At 39.8% G+C, this 18,367-nt stretch overlaps 1 protein-coding gene across 1 annotated transcript in view; it reads left to right on the top strand.

The window, feature by feature from the left end:
- The first annotated feature begins 1,291 nt into the window (after positions 1-1,291).
- The window catches only part of JAK1 (Janus kinase 1), a 78,380-nt gene continuing 61,304 nt past the window's right edge, over positions 1,292-18,367 (top strand). Inside the window, exons 1-4 of the mRNA XM_042783346.1 lie at positions 1,292-1,490; positions 6,210-6,333; positions 12,365-12,518; positions 16,314-16,477. Of these exons, the coding sequence (XP_042639280.1) occupies positions 1,322-1,490; positions 6,210-6,333; positions 12,365-12,518; positions 16,314-16,477 (611 nt within the window). The 5' untranslated portion in view covers positions 1,292-1,321. The remainder of the gene's footprint in view (positions 1,491-6,209; positions 6,334-12,364; positions 12,519-16,313; positions 16,478-18,367) is intronic.

Here is an 18,367-nt window from a genome sequence, read left to right as displayed (position 1 = left end):
AAAAGGCATGCAGTTTTCACTTATGCTGGACAGGGCACTTTACTCTAGGAAACAAAAGTCCCTGGTCTCCTTTCAAAGCAGTGAAAATAATTATCTTTGGTGTTTACACTCTAAGATGCCTCTCTGTCCTCTCCATGTCCCCATCAGTGTGTTTTTCCCCCTTCCTCCTCTCGAATGCTTTTTCCTGCCTGCTTACTTATGGTTTGTACTACTTCCTTAATGAAAGTGCCCTCTTTTTTTCTGATGCAATTACGCCTGCAGCTGATTTTATTTCTCTTTCGCTCAGCCCTGAACAGACTTTGGAAAGTAGAGAAGAAAATCAAATCTGCTTTTGGGGGACATTAAACAACCGAATAAATGCAGGTATGTAGATTTTCATATTAAAAAGAGAAGGAAAATAAAGGAAATGTCCAGCTTTTAAAAACAGTAATGAAATTGTGATCTTGGATCTTTAGGGCTATCTGTATCATTGCATTTAATTTTAAAAAATGACATTTAATTTTTTTTTCATTTCAAATGTTGACTGTAAAAAATTTCCAACAGTACAAAAACACGGAAAGTACAAAGTCAGAATTCCCTTGTAATCTCTCCTAGATAGTCCCCACTGCTAATAATTTATTGTATGTTCTTCTAGGCTTTTGCATGTATATGCATAACCCAAAGCATCATACTATGCATGTTATGCTTTTTTCATTTTGAAATATATCATGTGTGTCTTGCATTGCTGATTCACATAGCTTTAACAGTTGTATAGTATTCCCTTGTGCCAATATAAATATTTAATGAGTCTTCTTCAGTTGGACATTAGGTTTTTTTTTCCTGTTTCACATGGTACTACATTTTCCATGTATAATTCTGTGATTTGCCTGATTATTTATTTCCTTAGGATTAAAGGGTATAACACCAAAGGTTATGTAATTTTAGTAGCAGTAGTAGCAATATTAGTAACTAATAACATCAGTCCATGACATCAGTGGTTCTGGAATAGGCCTCATTTTTCAACTACAACTTGTGTGCAAATAAAAGAAATTTGGGCCATGTCTAAAATTATTCTGTTTTTTTTTTTAAGAATATGATCTAGCTGTACTGAATTAACTAGTATGCACCATTAATTCTTTTCCATGATTTCATCTGTCATAAGCTCTGACATACTGATTTTTGAGGAAGGAAGAGACAGGGAGAGGTCTTTATCCAAGAATTATTTCTGCTTGCTTATCCACATAACACCCTTTGCCACTTGAACTTTTAGCACATAGAATGACTACAGAATCTCATTTTTCTTCCACTGCAGTATCTAAATATAAAAGAGGACTGCAATGCCATGGCTTTCTGTGCTAAGATGAGGAGCTCCAAGAAGACTGAGGTGAATCTGGAGACCCCTGAGCCAGGGGTGGAGGTGATCTTCTATCTGCCAGACGGGGAGCCCCTCCGGCTGGGCAGCGGAGAGTACACAGCAGAGGAGCTGTGCATCAAGGCCGCCCAGGAATGCCGTGAGTACAGGCAGCAGCCCAGGGCTCTGGGAGGGTTTCAGTGCAGATTGTCCCAGAAGCAGATCTGTGTATGTCTCTCCCTTGTAGTGAGCTGAGTGGAAAGAGGTGTGGCTTTTGGGAGTCGGGTTCCATGTTGCCTCTGCCACTTCACTTGCACATGATGTTAGACCAGTGATTTCCCTTCTGACAGTTTCACTTTCTTCATCTGTTGAAAACACACACACACACATATACACACACGAGTTGCTGTCAAGTCAGTTCCAACATATGGTGACCCCATTTGTGCCAGAGCAGAACTGCTGGTATTCCTTAGGGTTTTCAGTGGCTGATTTTTCAGAAATAGATTACCAGACCTTTCTTCTAAGATGTCTCTGGGTGGACTTGAACCTTCAGCGTTTTGGAAAGCATCTGAGCATGTTAACCAACACACACACAGGTTGCACCCTTCAGGGACTTCTCTTTATCTGTAAAGTACCCTTATTCCTGCTCTGTCACTAATGAGCTGTGGAATCACAGGGAAAGATGCTTGACTTCTGTGGTGCTTCAGTGCCCACCCCCATCTGCCAAATAGGAGTAATATCTGTACTAAATTAAATGATATCTAAAGCACCTGGCAAAGAATTACAAGCTCACCACCTAAAAATGTTGGAAACTTCTGTTGAAAATTGGAATCCATCCTTCTGCTGCCGTGACATACCTGTGGTAGTCAAAGTGGTGTGTCAATGTGACTGGACGATGGTTTTGAGTGGCTGGGCAGTTGGATGTAGTTATTCCCCACGTGAAACTGATAATCAGTTCCATTGTGTAATCTGCTGTGAGCAGCTGAGTAGCTGCCTTAGGGAGGTAGTCTGCTTCCAGTATATAAGAAGAAGCTTTGAGAAAGGTCTCAAGCTTTTTTTGCACATTCAGATCTTGCATTTGGCCAAGTCTTCTTCTCAGTGGCCTGCTATGTTGTCTGCTGATCTTGAGACTAGGGCTTGGACTAGTGGCCTGCCATATTGCTTGATAAATCTTGGGGCTGTTCCATTTTACTTGTCAACCTTGAGTTTGTCAGCCTCATCAGCCAGCAGCTGCCTGAGTTACAAGATGCCTCCAGCTCCAGTGGGCTGGGAGCAAGAGGCAGAGCTGAAGGCCAAAGTCAAGGGGATTTCACCCAGCCCCTAGAGCTGGCACTTTGAACTCAGACTTCTAGCCTTCTAAATTTTTAAGAGAATAAACCCCTGTTTGTTTAAAACCATCCACTTGTGGTATTTTCTGTTAGAGTGGCACTAGAAAACCAAAACACATACACACACACACACACACACCCCAGTGGTGAGGTGAAGTGAGAAGCAGAGTGTGACTTTGTGGCTTGGTCAAGGTGCCAAGTTGTGAAAAAAGCAGTGAGGCTGTGAACAACATAGTCCACCTCTTTGTAAAGTGAGGCTTATCCTACTAAAGTTAGCCTATTGCATGCAGAAGGTGGGAAACCAAACTAACAAAGATCTTTTCACTGGCACTTATACTTGGGGTCATTGGTTGTTTTTGCCCACCTCATTTTAAATAACAAGTAAAATTGAACCTTTTATAAATTACAATCCTCTTAGATTGTGATGATAGTTGTACAACTCTGTAGATAAGTTAAAATCAATTGAATTGCACACTGAGAATGGGTGGGTTTTATGGTATGTAAGTTATTTGTCAGTAACACTATTTTTAAAAAGATGTAAACATTCATTTTATGATAATGAAGTTACTAGCTAGGATGCCAGAAAGCCTGATCCATGCTTTGCATATACTATCTTCAACCCTCAGAGCAACACTGTGGGGATCCAAACCAAGCCTGCTGCTATTGAGTCGATTCCAACTCATAGTGACCTTGACAGACAGAGTAGAATTGGCCCATAGATTTCCAAGGTTGTAAATCTTTACAAAAGCAGATTGCTTCATCTTTATCCCACAGAACGGCTAGTAGGTTCAAGCCACCAGCCTTTTGGTTAATAGCCAAATGCTTTAACCACTGCTCCGTCTGTGAGAAAGAGCTCTGGTGGCATAGTGCCTAAGGCACTTGACTGCTAAGCAGAAGGCTGGTGGTTCAAACCCACCAGCCACTCCTCAGAAGGAAGGTTGGGCAATCTACTTCTGTAGTGATACTGCCTTGGAAACCCAAGGAGGGGTCGCTATGAGTCGGGTCTGACTCGATGGCACATAACAACAACAACCTTCTGAGAGATAGCACAGCTATTTTGAGAATCACCTGCCTTGTTAGTAGTAGAGTTGGTCTGAAAAATCCATTTGCTTCCTGATATATATCTTTCTGTTCAAAATGTTTCAAATAATAGAGTTCCGATAAAAGGAGGGAAATAGGTGCTAAAGAAAAGAGGATGGTAGACCCTTACTGACTAAACTTAACAAGAAATAAAATTGGCTAAGTTGTAGATTATTAGGGGAAAATGCAGTAATATTGTAAAATTATTTTGAGTAGGTGGCAAAGTATGTGAGAAAGCAGCTTTAAAAGTATTTGTAATGAGCAAAACCAATATATCTAAATTGGTCCATCTGAAGTATTTTTTAAGGCTCCATTTGTCCTCCCTCCTTTCCCTTGAGATTTGGTTTATGCGTTTATTTTCTTAGCCAAGATTCTTGTCATGAGTATATAAGGTATAAACCTCAGTTAGTTTGCTAGCAAAGGTAATTTGTCCATAATTATTGGACTGCAGTTAATGAGAGAGCAAGGAAGTGCTGCTGAAGAGAATGATAGGAGAGAGCCTGGGAGCCTGACAGTGGACTCGGCACCTATAACTATGAACTCAAGGCCATTCAGTTTGGGCCATCAGTTTCTAAGTCCAGGCTGTGGAGAATGAGTGGTGTCTCTTCTGTAACTGACTCAGGGAAATGTTGCAAACATTTTTCAGTTTTAAAAATACAGAAACACAGAATGCCACAGGTTCTTGTAGCTTCCACTGTTGTCATATGTAAGTGATGTGGGGAGGGGCAGTATTGTTTTCTTCCTGTTTTTCACTAGTATCTGGTAAAATTTAGCTCTAATTGTTTCATTCCCTTAGTAGTTCTATCTTGGTTTGAATCCCAACTCTGCGTTTTACCAGCTGAGTAACTTGAATAAAATACTAAACTTCACAGGTGGTAGTTTCTTCATCTGTAAGATGGCAGAAATACTCATTAGATGTTAGGAAGATTAAAGATAATATATGTAGAGTGACTTCGTCTGATGCCTGATCCTTAACCCTCAGTAAATACTTAGTATTGTTGTTGTTTTTATTGGTATTCAGTATTTTTATATGTATATAAAAGATGTCTTTGATCATTCTATTTATGGATAAGAATATTGTTAGAATCACAGCTGTGCTAAAATTACAGGCAGTTCCTTATTACAAATAAACTCTTCTTCAAATATGTATGTGTAAGTAGACATTCAGATATGGATATGTAAGGATATGATAAAGAAAGTCTGCATTTTCAGGCCAGTCCACAAAAGTCAATTTGTGAATGAAAAACTGTAGTATAGTCTAGATAATACTGGATGCAAAAGCCATTTGTCATTTTTCCTGAGGGGAAATGCTGTTTAAAATTTAGCTCTATCTTTTCTGTTTATAAGAAGGAATACAACATCTGAAGGGGTACTTCCCAAATTTTTAGAAAAGCTCAAGTTGACACATTCTAGAGAAGACATTGAGATGCCAGCCTCTTAACTCAGAGTCTGCACGGAGATACCACTGCCTGCCTAGGTGGGCAGGGGCAGAGAAGGTCCCTGTCAATACCAGTCTTGCTTTAGGTGTCTGACTTGGAAAACAAATGCCAGTTATCTCATATTCTCCCATGTTTTTTGGTCAGTTAAGTTCATTGTGTCTTATGGTGGGGTCTGGCTGCATATGAAAATAACAGTAATAATTCAGCATTGCTATCATCCTCTTCACCCCCATTCAGATAGGTCTGTGTAACTTTACTCATAGACTCAGAGTGAGTGGAAAGGTGCTTTCTTGGCTTCACAAGATTCCTTATCTTTTTTATCATTCTTGAATTGAAAGAGGCAAATAGTGGAGGAGGGGCGGGCAAGCGAGCACTATTGGACCAGCTTTGTGAAACATACATCTTCTTGTCAGTTTGCTGCTAATAAATAATACTTATGGTAACTGTATAGAATACTTGAGAAGTATATTTATTATTAATGGTAATAGATTTTAATCACTGACAAAAATCACTTGGTTATTATTTATTCCGACACACATTTCTTATGCTGCTGCCAGGAGCTTACTTGCATGTGTAACATGTAATCTCAGCATGTTAGAATTGTTTAAACATTACATAAGGAAACAGATTGGGGATTTCCAAAATTCCTGTAATGTTTCTGACTGTGATTAGCAAGGCATACATCAGATGGGATCTGCAAATGTTTCAGGCAGGCTTTTTCTTAAGCAGAGTTTGGTAAGACTCAGTGATCCACACTGTAATGAAAAATGTCATTCTGTTTTTACTTTAAAATGATTATACTCTGGTTTGTCAGGAGCCACAGTGTATATTTCTGGGGAGCCCTAGTTCTTGTTTCCTAAAACTGCATGATTGAACATGGTTGGCAGTCATATTTGCCCTAACAAGATATAAATGTGAGCTGGATTCTTTTTGGATGAGAGATTCTTTATCTTTGCATATATTATACATTGGAGACAGATGGCTGAATGTATCGATCCTTAATTTTCTGTTGTACTCTTCATTTTCCTCCAGGTATCTCTCCACTGTGTCACAATCTCTTTGCCCTGTACGATGAGCACACCAGGCTCTGGTATGCTCCGAATCGCACCATCACTGTTGATGACAAGACATCGCTCCGGCTGCACTACCGGATGAGGTATGGAAAGCCTAGAGCTGTGCCTGCCTGGCTTCTTCATGAGGATGAGGAATGGCGGTTGGCCTGGAACTCTGAGTCATTTATCAAGAAGTGTTACAGTCATTCTTGTAATTAGTAAATTTTGTGTGTGTGTGTGTGTGTGTGTGTGTATGGGTGCTCTGGTAGCATAGTGGCTATGGCGGTTCAAACCCACCAGCCACTCCTCGGAAGGAAGATGGGGCAATCTACTTCCGTAGTGATGCTGCCTCAGAAACCCAAGGAGGGGTCACTGTGAGTCAGATGTGACTCGACAGTACATAACAACAACAAATATATATATATATATATATATGTATGTATGTATATATGTATGAGATAGGACTTTTCCAGTTTTTGGAATATGATTCAGTATAAGCTTGATCACCCTCTTCTGCCACATTTTAAAAAAGGAATCTTTATGATGTAAAGGAGATTTTTAATAGAATCAGTACCCTGCTGCAGAGGTTTTCAACTGCATGGTTTTGAGTTTAATTTAGTGGGTTGTGACCAGAATTGTTTTAAAAAAGAGAGAATAGATAATATCAGAGTATATTACATATCATAAAGATACTGTTTTTTAAAACTTGTGTTTCAGTTGTATAATAATATGTACTTCTTGTTGTTGTTGTTATGTGCCATCGAGTCGGCCCCGACTCATAGCGACCCCTCCTTGGGTTTCCGAGGCAGTATCACTACGGAAGTAGGATTGCCCAACCTTCCTTCCGAGATAATATGTACTAGGTCATCATATATAAATGATATTTCTTACTAAGAGTTCAAATTAGAAAGCTTGAGAAACAGTAAAACGATAATGTGGAAATTCCAGTTGATCATGCTCTCAAGGAGTGAATGATTTGAATCACTCCCTGTGGATTTTTGGATATCATTTTTCTTCTGATAGATAGTTGCCTTACCTTCCATATTGTAGATATTGTTGAATGTTACAAAGTCTCCCAAAGTGAGGTAGACAGTAAGTAATTCATTGCTGTAGTCTCTTGAGCTTGCAAGTGTTTTTGTTCCATAATTAGAATTGAAATTATGTTTGCTAGATACCTTAGTAAAGGAGTTGGTAAGTAGAGAGGACACTTTTCTGAAAATGATCTTAATTTATGCAGGTTGATTAAGTCAGTAGATTAGCTCAGATGCTAATGGAATGCATAGATATGCTGAGGAAGCCCTTGGCCATCTCACAGACTCTCCCCAGTGTTTCCTTTGGGAAGTCAGCAGAATGGACACCACTGGAGAATGACTGGGCTGTTTCTCTCAGTGGCAGCTTAACTAGATTTGCTAACTTTGCTAATTATCCGAAGGCTGACTTTTTCTCTTTATTTACCTAGAGTATATATATTTATTTACCTAGAATATATTTCTTTGTATTTATCTAGAGTCTCACCTTAAGAGGCTAAGTATGTGCCATGTGAGATTTTGTACCTCAGACTTAAAACTTTCACACCACCCAGCTGAGCAGTCTGACTATATTTGGATTTGTTTTTCAAAGTGTAATCTTGCTTTCAATGGCCTGGAGGTTGACTGTGTGATCCAGCATGGAGACATGTATTTGCAGCTGCAGTAATTAAGTTCTAGCTTTTCCCCTCAAGGTGTCTATGCTTGGCTCAGAATCTAGAATTGTAGTATTTGGGAGTTGGAAGAGAGACCTGAGTTTACCTAATTCATCTTTTCCATTTTCTGATGGAAAAACATGCTCAGAAAAGGGAAGTGAGTTATCCAAAGTGATTGTATTAGACAGTGCTCTTTAAGGCACTAGTCTTTGCTGGTTTGTGTAAGTACCTTACTATTAACTGTCTGTCTTTGCTGCCTCCCCAGAAGTGCACAGCGTCTTTTTTTTTTTTTTTTTTTGGCACCTTGACTTTGTACCTGCCATTGTGCTTCAGCAGGATATTGTTTGTTACCACAGGCTCTTTGAACTTGGGGGAAAAAAATCATATACCCTAAGCTAAAACATTTGCGTTTTGACAGACTACAAAAATTTTGAAACCTCATAATCTCACCACTAAAGAAGGTGTAATATGAAAAGAAATGTTGGTGACCAAATGTTGGAATATCAGCTCTATTTTGGAAACTATTCTTACATTTTAATTAGGGTTTTCTGTTTATAAATAATGATTTTGGTAGTTGTTGGTTTATGTCTTTATGTAGGACAGTCATATTCTTTATTCCTAGAAAAATCTTTTCTTGCTTTTTCACCCAAATGAATTTCATTATTCATTAATAGAGTTCTGTAGAAACCTAGAGAGAATTCTTTGTGTGTAATATTTTCACATAAACTTAGAATATGCAGTCATCTGTAATAGAATTAGGAGCTCTGGTGGCATAGTGGAGAAGGCATTCAGGTGCTAATGAAAAATCAGCGGTTCTAAACCACTGGCTGCTCTGTGGGAGAAAAACGAGGCAATCTGCTTCCATAAAGATTTACAAACCTTGGAAACCCTCTGGGATAGGTCTCCTCTGTCCTCTAGGGTCACTATGAGTCAGAATTGACTCAGTGGCAGTGGGTTTGGTTTTGGTTTTGGTAATAGAATTAATTTTCTCAGAAACTTGCAAGGTACATATCTGGTTGATAGGTCTGTTTGTTTCTCTGTCTCTCTTTCCTTCCTGCCTGCCTAAATTCTTCTACATTATTCTCAAAAACAATCAGTATAGCTGTGACACTACTTTTGTGTTTTTTTTTTCTCTGCTTTTTTCCATTGTCATATTATAATATCAGGAATTTGTGTGTCTCAGGTTTGATGAACACGGCAATAATTTATTTAAAAAGGTTAGAAACTGTCTTCATTGCACTCTCTTGTTTTGTGTTACTAACAAGTAGGAAAGTATTGATTTTGGTAATCACTGATTTACATTTTGTTTTGTTTTGACATCTTATTAAATAGAAAACTGTTCATCTTATACTGTGGCAATTGATAGAGATCCATCCTTGTTGTAGGCTTACTTGCTGGCTTTTTGCTGTTAGCCCTTACTATAGTGTAGAAGTTACACAGGATGTTTGATATTTTTTATCCATATCCTCTCTGAACATTTTGCCAAAAGGCTTCCAAGCCAAATCTGATCCCACACAGGGCTCATATAAGAGTCCAGAAAAATTTCCTTGTTCAGACCCAGTTGAAGATTATATTTTGTCCAAAGTGGGTATATTGGGTCTTGGGCTGTACCAGTTTCAAGGACTCTTTCTCATAGAATATCCAGAGAGATGGGGAAAAAGAGGGCCATAGTTTGAATTGATTCAGGGAAAATGTTTCTTTAGTGCTAATTTTTTAAGCAAATTCCTCCATCCTTGAAATCCTTTTGCTCTTATCCCTAGGAAACTTTCCATATTGTACCTAACTCTCATTCTTTTCTCACCACCTTCTTCCTGCAATAAATGGAACTTACCTGTCCAGTATGCTGTTCTCTCAGAGCCCTACTAGGAACCTTTCAGTATGGAGTGCTTGGTACATGGTAAGCACTCAGAAACTCTCAGCTACCCTCCTTATCAGCCTGTATAGACCTTATCACCTATCTCCTTCCAGGCAGAAAACAGAACTGCAAAGTAGATCTCTAGTTATCTTATGAATGGTGAGAACTTTCCATTTTGGATTTTCCTTAGCAGTCAGTTGACCATGTCCTGGTCCATTTTTCTCTGCCCCAATGTCAAGTTTTTCTCTAACTGCTCAGGCTGGGGAGTGTTTTTACCCCTTCCTTTCTGCCTACCCATGGGAGTATATCCTGGCTGAGTCCTCCCCACCCCAGGTTCTGTTCTGCCCTTGAAGAGCAGCACCCCTCAGGCTGAGTTCAACACAGATGTAGTCCCCTGATCGGCCGATACTCCAGGCTTCTGTTGTTGTCAGTGCCAGCTGCGCTTACATACACAGAGAGCGAGGGGACCATCCAGGAGCAGCTTCTGAGACCTGATGTGGTGTTTGCTGCATATAGGCTCTAAAGATGTGCGGCCCTTTCTGTGGGTGTGAGAGATACCAAACCCCACAATCAAATTCTTAGTCACTTTCTTAAGCTATAGAGAAGATGGGCTATATAGAATCATTGAAAGTTTGAAAATGTTGATTTTACATTTAAAACAATTTATTTATCTATTTCTTTCCTCTCCATGTAAATTGTTACTCTCCTAGTTTAATTGTTGTTTATTTATCCAGCGAGCATGTGTTAAGTGCCTGTTATATGGTGGGCATTGGGGATTCAGGGGTGAGTAAGGCATCTAGGGCCTCTGCCCCCATAAAGCTCACAGAATTGCACAGAATGTTGCCATAGGCACCTGCATGTCTCTTGCTGCCTGTTGTAACTCATATTATACTTCCTTCTAAGGGCATCATACCTTATATAAGTTTGTCTCACATTTCTTCCTCAGCCTGTTATGTATGGCCCATGCTTGATAGCTGGGCATTATACATTGGCCTATACATTCTAGTCCCAGCTTCCTTTTGCTGATTTCTTCTCCTTCCTGGCCGCCTCTCCTTGCAGTGGAGAGTACCCACTCCCTCCTTAACACTCCTTTGGCACTTCATCTGAGTCTTATGTCCAGGGCCAACTTACCCATTAGGCACAGTGCCTGGCGCCCAACCGTACTATCAGGAGCCCAGGAAAATGTTCAGGTTCATTAGAATCAAGAAAAAAAGAATCCAGCCTGAATTATATTCCTTTATACCAACTCTGTTGTAAAATATAACTTTTAATGTTTTATTTATTTATTTATTTTTAATGGTGGAAAGGAGAAATACACAGTGCTTACAAGGTCACAGTGCATGCAGCCCTGCTCATGAGCATAACCCTATACATTGTACATGTTATATTACTGTTAATTGTTATTGAGAATGACTGATCACCACTATCAACCAGGAAATCACAGAGGGCAGGGACTGTGTCTGAGAACCTGTTGCATCCCAAGACCTATCACAGGCCCTGGCACAACTGAGGCTCTGCAAATATAGCTTAGTGGTGGATAGCTGAATTTAATGTAGCTTTTTTTTTTTTTGGTTGGTAAACGTTCTTTGCTGCTTCTCCATGACATGGTTGTTTTTCATCAGCACACAAGTGTGTCAAGGGGGAGAGGCACAGGCACTAGTTTGAGCCTATAATCAAGATGACTCAGCCCAGCTTGACTCAGTCACTCACACATGCTAGAACTCCCTGTTGTTAGATTTTCCTCTTACAGGTGGCAGGGAATGTAGTACTTAAGAGAACAGTCCTGTTGTCTTAAGTCACCTAGCCACATGGAACTTCTGTTTCCTTCATCTGTGAAATGGGAACAGTGAAACCTACCTTGTAGATGGCTTTGAGAATTAAATGGCATAACATGTACAGTGCTTATATGCTTAATTCATGACACTGCCGCTGATGTTTGCAGTAGTGTTTGTGTATTTCTTCTGTGTTAAGATACTGTTGGTTGTAAGCTACATCATCAATTTTATAACAGCAATTTAGGGAATGGAAAATGCTGCCCTATAAATTATACCATCCTGATTGTGTGAGGATAGATTTCATCAGTGTTAAAATGTGAACAAAGTACATCTTGGATGTGAGGCAGGATGACAGTAACCGTGAACCTCTGAGTCAAGTTAAAGGAGTTGCCAGGTCAGCATCTAGTTCCACTCAGCAGGTAGTTTCTTTTCTAGGAAGAGGGAGTAGAAAGTCAGAGGAGCTGGGAGTTAAGCACTACACTATCTTTGTGATCTTAAGGAAATCACTTTATCTCCCTGAGTCATAGAGAAGGTGCTGACAGGAGGCCTCTACAGAGTGCATGTAAGAATTATAAGAAAAGGACCTTAGAAACAACGAAGTGCTTCACAGATGAAAGTTACTCTTGCTTTGTTTGTTTTTAAGTGTCTGACAGACTGAGTGGTTGGAAACCAGAATAGAGGAACATTAGAAAAGGAAGTGCCTGGAATTTCTCAGGGGAGCTTAGCCTCTGGCACTGATCACTCTCTAGGTAGAACCAGAATGTTCCGCCCATGCATTCCTAGGTCCCCGTTCCCACAACTGAGATTTATTTTCCTCCTTCCAGGTTCTATTTCACCAACTGGCATGGAACCAACGACAATGAGCAGTCAGTGTGGCGACATTCTCCAAAGAAGCAGAAAAATGGCTATGAGAAAAAAAAAGTTCCTGATGCAACCCCTCTCCTTGATGCCAGCTCACTAGAGTATCTGTTTGCTCAGGTAAGAAGTTTGAGCCCAGGAGAACCTGGAGTTTGCTGAGTAGGTTGGGCGTTGTAGGGCTCAGATTCCTTGGTGACTTCTTCCTGCTGCAGCTCAACGTGATGCTAGTTAGGACACTTCATGTTTTGTTATGTGGGTAGTTCTTGCCACACCTGGACTTGCCCCAAGTGTAGAGGAAGAAAATAGCAACTCAGGGTCCCAGGGGGCTGGTTGTCCCACTGCTGGGTTTGAGGGCTTTTCTTTCTTTCCTATTCCCTGTCCCTGCTCCCCCCACCTTTCCCAATTTTGCTTCTCTCCAGTAGCACCTTCTTGCAGAGCAGAGCACAGAGGGCGAGCTGTAAGCTAGGGATGGTGTAGCTCAAAGGGCCTAATGAAAGCTCTCCTCTGCTCAGTAGTCAGAGAAACATTTGGGAGGAAGGAGGTAGCCTCTAAGTCACTGAGACACGGTGCTGAGTGGGTAGAAAGATTAGGCACTAGAAAAAAGCCAAAAGAGAAGTCAGAATCACCTGAAATTTCGTTATTCTGAGGTAACATTTTTGCTTAAATGCTTCCTGATTTTACCATGCAAATACATATATATAATGCACTATATATATCTTTTTCTTATTTATTATTTTTGCAGTGTCCCCACCCACCCAGTAACCAACAAAGAAAGTTTTCTTCCATATATAAACCTTTCCTTGACTGTTACATATTTTTTGAAAATGTTACCTTACTTGTTCCTATAATTTTATATAAACTGCTTTGTTTATAAATTCATAATATTCATCATCCTTCTAATGTCAATTGAAAATACAGATTTATATTATGTTAATGGCTAGATAATAATTAATTTATTCAACAAATACTTAGTGTGTATCTGTGTGTTATTTGTCTCAGATACATAGTAAAGAGCTGGAGATACTATGATGAATAAGACGGACACAGTTTTTGCCTATAGCAAATATATAATCAGGTTGGAAAGATAGAAAATAAGCAAGTAGACAAAATGATACATAGATAATACAGAAGAAATTGTGAGAAGTTCTTTGAAGGAAAAAACTTTTGAGATGGAGAATATTAGAGGGAGTTTGAATGGAGAGACCTGGAAATTTAATTAGTATGATCAGTGCGGGTCTCTCTGAAGTGGTGACATTTATACTGAATCTCAAAGAATGAAAAGGAGTGAGCAATTCTAAGAGAAGGGTGAGGAATGCTTGTGAAGATGCCTATGAAACATACAAATGGAGATTTCAGGGGGTAATTGAGTAATGAGACTGGAGTCCAGTAAAAAGGCTATCACTTATTTAACTATTCCCTTATTTCTGGACACTTTAGGTTTTTCTCCATTCTTCCCTGTTATGCTATCACTGTTATACACTGTTGTGAACAGTGTTATACATACATGTTTGTGTTCTATTGATTTTTTTTCTTAGGATACATTTTTAGACATGTGATTTTTATGTCAGAGTTATGTCCCATTATAGGACTTTACTTAGAAATCACAGATTATTCCTATGACATGTATGCCTTAGGACTGGCCTTAGAGATAAGGCATGACATTATTGTTGTTGTTGTGTGCCATCGAGTCATTTCACACTCATAGTAACCCTGTATGACAGAATAGAACTGCCTCATAGGGCTCCCTAGGCTGTAATCTTTATGGGAGCAGATCACCAAATCTTTTCTCCTGTGGAAGTGCTGATGGGCTGAGCCACCAACCTTTCAGTTACTAACTGAATGCTTAACCATTATGCCATCAGGGCTCTTTGGAAGCAAGGCAGTGTTTTCCTAGGCAAATATTATGTTGAAAAAAATAAACTGGCCATTTTCAGATGGATCTTTTTGAACCCAGCTTCCTTTCCATATCTGAGGTTTAATCTTTTACCTTTTGGGGACAGGTGTATAAAGGAAGAAATGTACTATACTTCAAGGAATAAGTGTTTCATTAGAATCTGACCTTTGCAGAGATTTGAGAATGAGTTAGTGGAGGTGGTTGTACAGTAAATGTTGACAGGAAATCACAGCCAAGCCAAGTTTCCGATTTTGTTCTGTTCTTTACACATCGGTCTCACTGACATAGATCACTGTTATTGGTTCTTATTAGTTTATGGAATTGTCAGTAACCTTTTCTTACCTAAGAGAAACAAGTCCTATCATAGAAACAAGGGGTGATAGTAGTGGGACCTCTCTATCCCAAAACCATTAAGCTAAAGTCTCTATAGAGGAAGTGAAATAACATGTTGACCTAAAAAAAAAAAAAGAACAGTAGCCATTGAGCCAGTTACAACTCACAGGTACCCCATGTGTGTCAGAATAAGACTGTATTCCACAGGGTTTCACTTGCTAATCTTTTGGAAGTAGCTCACCAGGCCTTCCAAGGTGCTTGTGGCTGGACTCAAGCTGCTACTCTTTTGTTTAGAAGCCGAAGGTGTTAACTTTTGCACCACCCAGGGACTCCACATTATGTAGGAACACCTATTCTAGATGCCATGTCTATTCTTGTTAAAAGCTAAAGAAAGTTCATAATGCTTATATTTCTGTCTGCTTTAAGTCAGTCAGCAGAGATTGTCATTGTGGCACTATGTTTACGAGCCATGGCATTGGAGTTTGGCAGAGTGAGGTTTGACTCTCAGTCCTGCCACTCACTAAGGCCCATCACACTCTATCCTTTTATTCTACTTTGTTTTTCATATCTATTTGACATTATTATATATTTCTTTATCCTTTTTTTTCTCCTTGAAATAGAATCTCTGTGAGGTCAGGAACTTGGTTTGGTTTCCTGCTAAACCCCTAGCACCTAGAAGAACATCAGGCCCATAATTGGTACTCAGTAATTACCAAATGAACCAATGAAGTCATGTCTTCACCTTTTGGCACCTCACATTCCTAACCTGTTAGTTGAAGATGGTGGTGTCAGTGTCCACCTCTTTTGTGGGGATTAAATGAAATCATAAAGGAACATAGCACAATGTCTGCTTCTGAGGTGGTTGTTGGTTGCCCTTGAGATAGTTCCAATGCATGATAGCCCCAGAATAGAACTGTGCTCCATAAGGTTTTTAAGGCTAAGATCTTTAGAAGCAGATTGCCAGGCCTGTCTTCCAAGGCACTTTGGAGTGGATTCAAACTGCCAACCTTTGATTAGTACTAATGGTTTAGTAAACAGGAGCCATTGTTGGTATTGTCATTGTTATTCTGTACAATGCAAGTAGTGGACACTACTTTTTAGTCTTTTATTTTTTGTTTTTGAGGTCCCTGTTAGCTCTTGGGATGCTGTGTCCCTCCATTAGAGAGGGGGGTGTATTTTGGTGATACATTTCACTGTTTGAAACTTGAACAGCAGATGTTGAGAAAATTTGTACATGTCTAAGTAGAATGTGAATTGCCTTCCCTCTCTTTAAATGTACATCATCTTAGGGGATGATCCCCTGTTCCCAGACCAGCATATCTCCCTTGCCCCAGTGCAGGTCCTGGTCTAATACACACTGCCTGCTTCTTTTCAGCATCACTTATACAGTAAACCTCATGGAGGAGTTGTATGTATTTATACTGTTCTTTGCCAGCATCTAGCATAGTGCCCAATAATTATTTGTTAAATGAATGAATGAGCCTCAGGAGAGCATGTCCTGAGTTCCTTAGTTATGTTGAAAAAGAGTTTGGTGCCAGAGGAACTCTAAATCTGATTATTCTCATTGCCACACTGCTTTTCTGTGTAGTACCTCCTCACTTGGGAACATTCCTCTCAAGATCAGAAATATGGATTGTTTTTTTTTAAATGTACATGGTGGCTAATTTCTTCTTGCCTTTGCTCCAAAGGGACAGTACGACTTGGTCAAATGTCTGGCTCCCATCCGAGATCCCAAGACAGAGCAGGATGGGCATGATATCGAGAATGAGTGTCTGGGAATGGCTGTTCTGGCCATCTCACACTATGCCATGATGAAGAAGATGCAGTTGCCAGAACTTCCCAAGGACATCAGGTAAATCTGATTTGATTTTGGCTACAGAATTGATTCTGAATAGTGTTATTTTTATATTTAATCTCTGTCAGCTTTTGGCTTACCCTTGCTTTCTGCAGAACCCAAATCTTATTTAGAATATTTATGAAAGGTAGCACAATTAACAATTGTGTCCTGATTTTGAATGTTGGCTGAAAACTTCAAAAGCTTGTACAAGTATGGGAGTTCAGTGCTGAGGATCTCAAATTAGTGGCCTCATGTTCTTCCTTTCCTCAGGGTGGTCATTGCTGTCAACCATAGCACTTTTTCCTTCTGACCTGTCTTAAAATCCCTCTTGGTTATGTCCACAATCAGCCATCATCACCATCATGAGCTGTAGTTTATTAGATAACTTAATTCTGATTTGAGGGAGGATCAACTGTTACCTTAAGAAAATTGTATTTACTTAAAAATATCATTTGAGATCAAGTTCTTGCAAAGGAATTTCAAGCTGTGTAATTTTTGCTCATCTATGAAATTTAATTATTTCTTCCTTATTAAAGGGCTGTTATTATTGTCATGAATAAGGACAGAGGAAATTATGCTGTATCATTTGTGATAGGTAGTACACAACTTCTCATAACTTTACTTCTTGCTTCTACTTACTCTTAGCTAAAATCTGGAGCAGATCACATGGTTAATCCTTGGTACTGCAGGGGCTAGGAGCTCTGGTGGCACTGTGGTTAAAGCATTGGGCTGCTAACCAAGAGGTCAGTGGTTCGAACCTGTCAGCCACTCCACGGGAGAAAGACAAGGCAGTCTGCTTCCACATCTAATGATATGCAGCCTTGGAAACCTTCTATGGCAGTTCTACTCTGTCCTATAGGAGCTCAGTGAGTTGAATCAACTCAGTGGCAGTGGGCTTGAATGCAGGGGCTGATTAGATACATACTCTGCTTCTACTGTCCCTTTTCCTCTAGCCTTTACTCTAGGTTTGACTATTTGTTTTTTTAAATAAGGCTCAAGTTAAAAATGTGAGCTCTCCTCTAATCTTCCCCTCTACTGCAGCATACTAATCTAAAGGAAAAATTGTGGTATTTGTTGGGGATAAATCTCAAATGTCACAATTTCCTACTGTTGTGAAATCATTCATGCAGCAAGCATTACCCTGTGCCCTACCCAGGTGTTGCCTCAGGCCTGAGAGTAATGAGCAGAAGGGTCTCCCCACTTCTTTGGTGCCCCCTCCAAAGGATTTGTTCTTTCTTTCATGAATATTCATGCTCTTCTTAAAACTGGCTCCTGCTCTGGCATTGTATTATAGTTTGCTGTGAATCTGTATATCATAGATTAGCATCTGGAGGGGTAACCAGTCTTTCATTCTACTTGTTGATCCATGTAATAATACATTCACGTGGGAAACACTATAGCTTTTATATTTAATTTGGTTTTATGTGTTTCCCTCATGTCTTAGAAAACAATATGTGATTATTATAGAAAAATTATCAAATAGATGCACAAGTAGAACAAAGTAACTGTGATCCCACCCAGAGATAGCCACTCTTGACACCTTTCAGACCATTTTCTAATTGATACTGGGTCTTTTAATAGTGTGCAGAGCCACTTCTTGGAAGGAAGGTTGAGCAGTCTACTTCCACAGAGATACCTCCTTGGAAACCCAAGGAGGGGTCGTTCTGAGTTGAATCGACTCAACGGCAGTCGTTTGTTTTGGTTTATGTAAGCACTAGTGGGCACAGAAGAAGCTCTGGTAGTATAGTGCCTAAGGCACTTGACTGCTAACCAGAAGGCTGGCGGTTCAAACCCACCAGCCACTTCTCAGAAGGAAGATGGGGCAATCTACTTCCATAGTGATACTGCCTTGGAAACCCAAGGAGGGGTTGCTGTGAGTCGGGTCCGACTTGATGGCACATAACA

This window comes from Orycteropus afer, unplaced genomic scaffold (assembly GCF_000298275.1).
Source record: "Orycteropus afer afer isolate SDZICR_OR568_19922 unplaced genomic scaffold, OryAfe1.0 scaffold00016, whole genome shotgun sequence".
NCBI classification, from domain to species: Eukaryota; Metazoa; Chordata; class Mammalia; order Tubulidentata; family Orycteropodidae; genus Orycteropus; species Orycteropus afer.
Note: the sequence above shows the minus strand (reverse complement) of the source record. Positions and strands in the feature narration are given on the sequence as shown.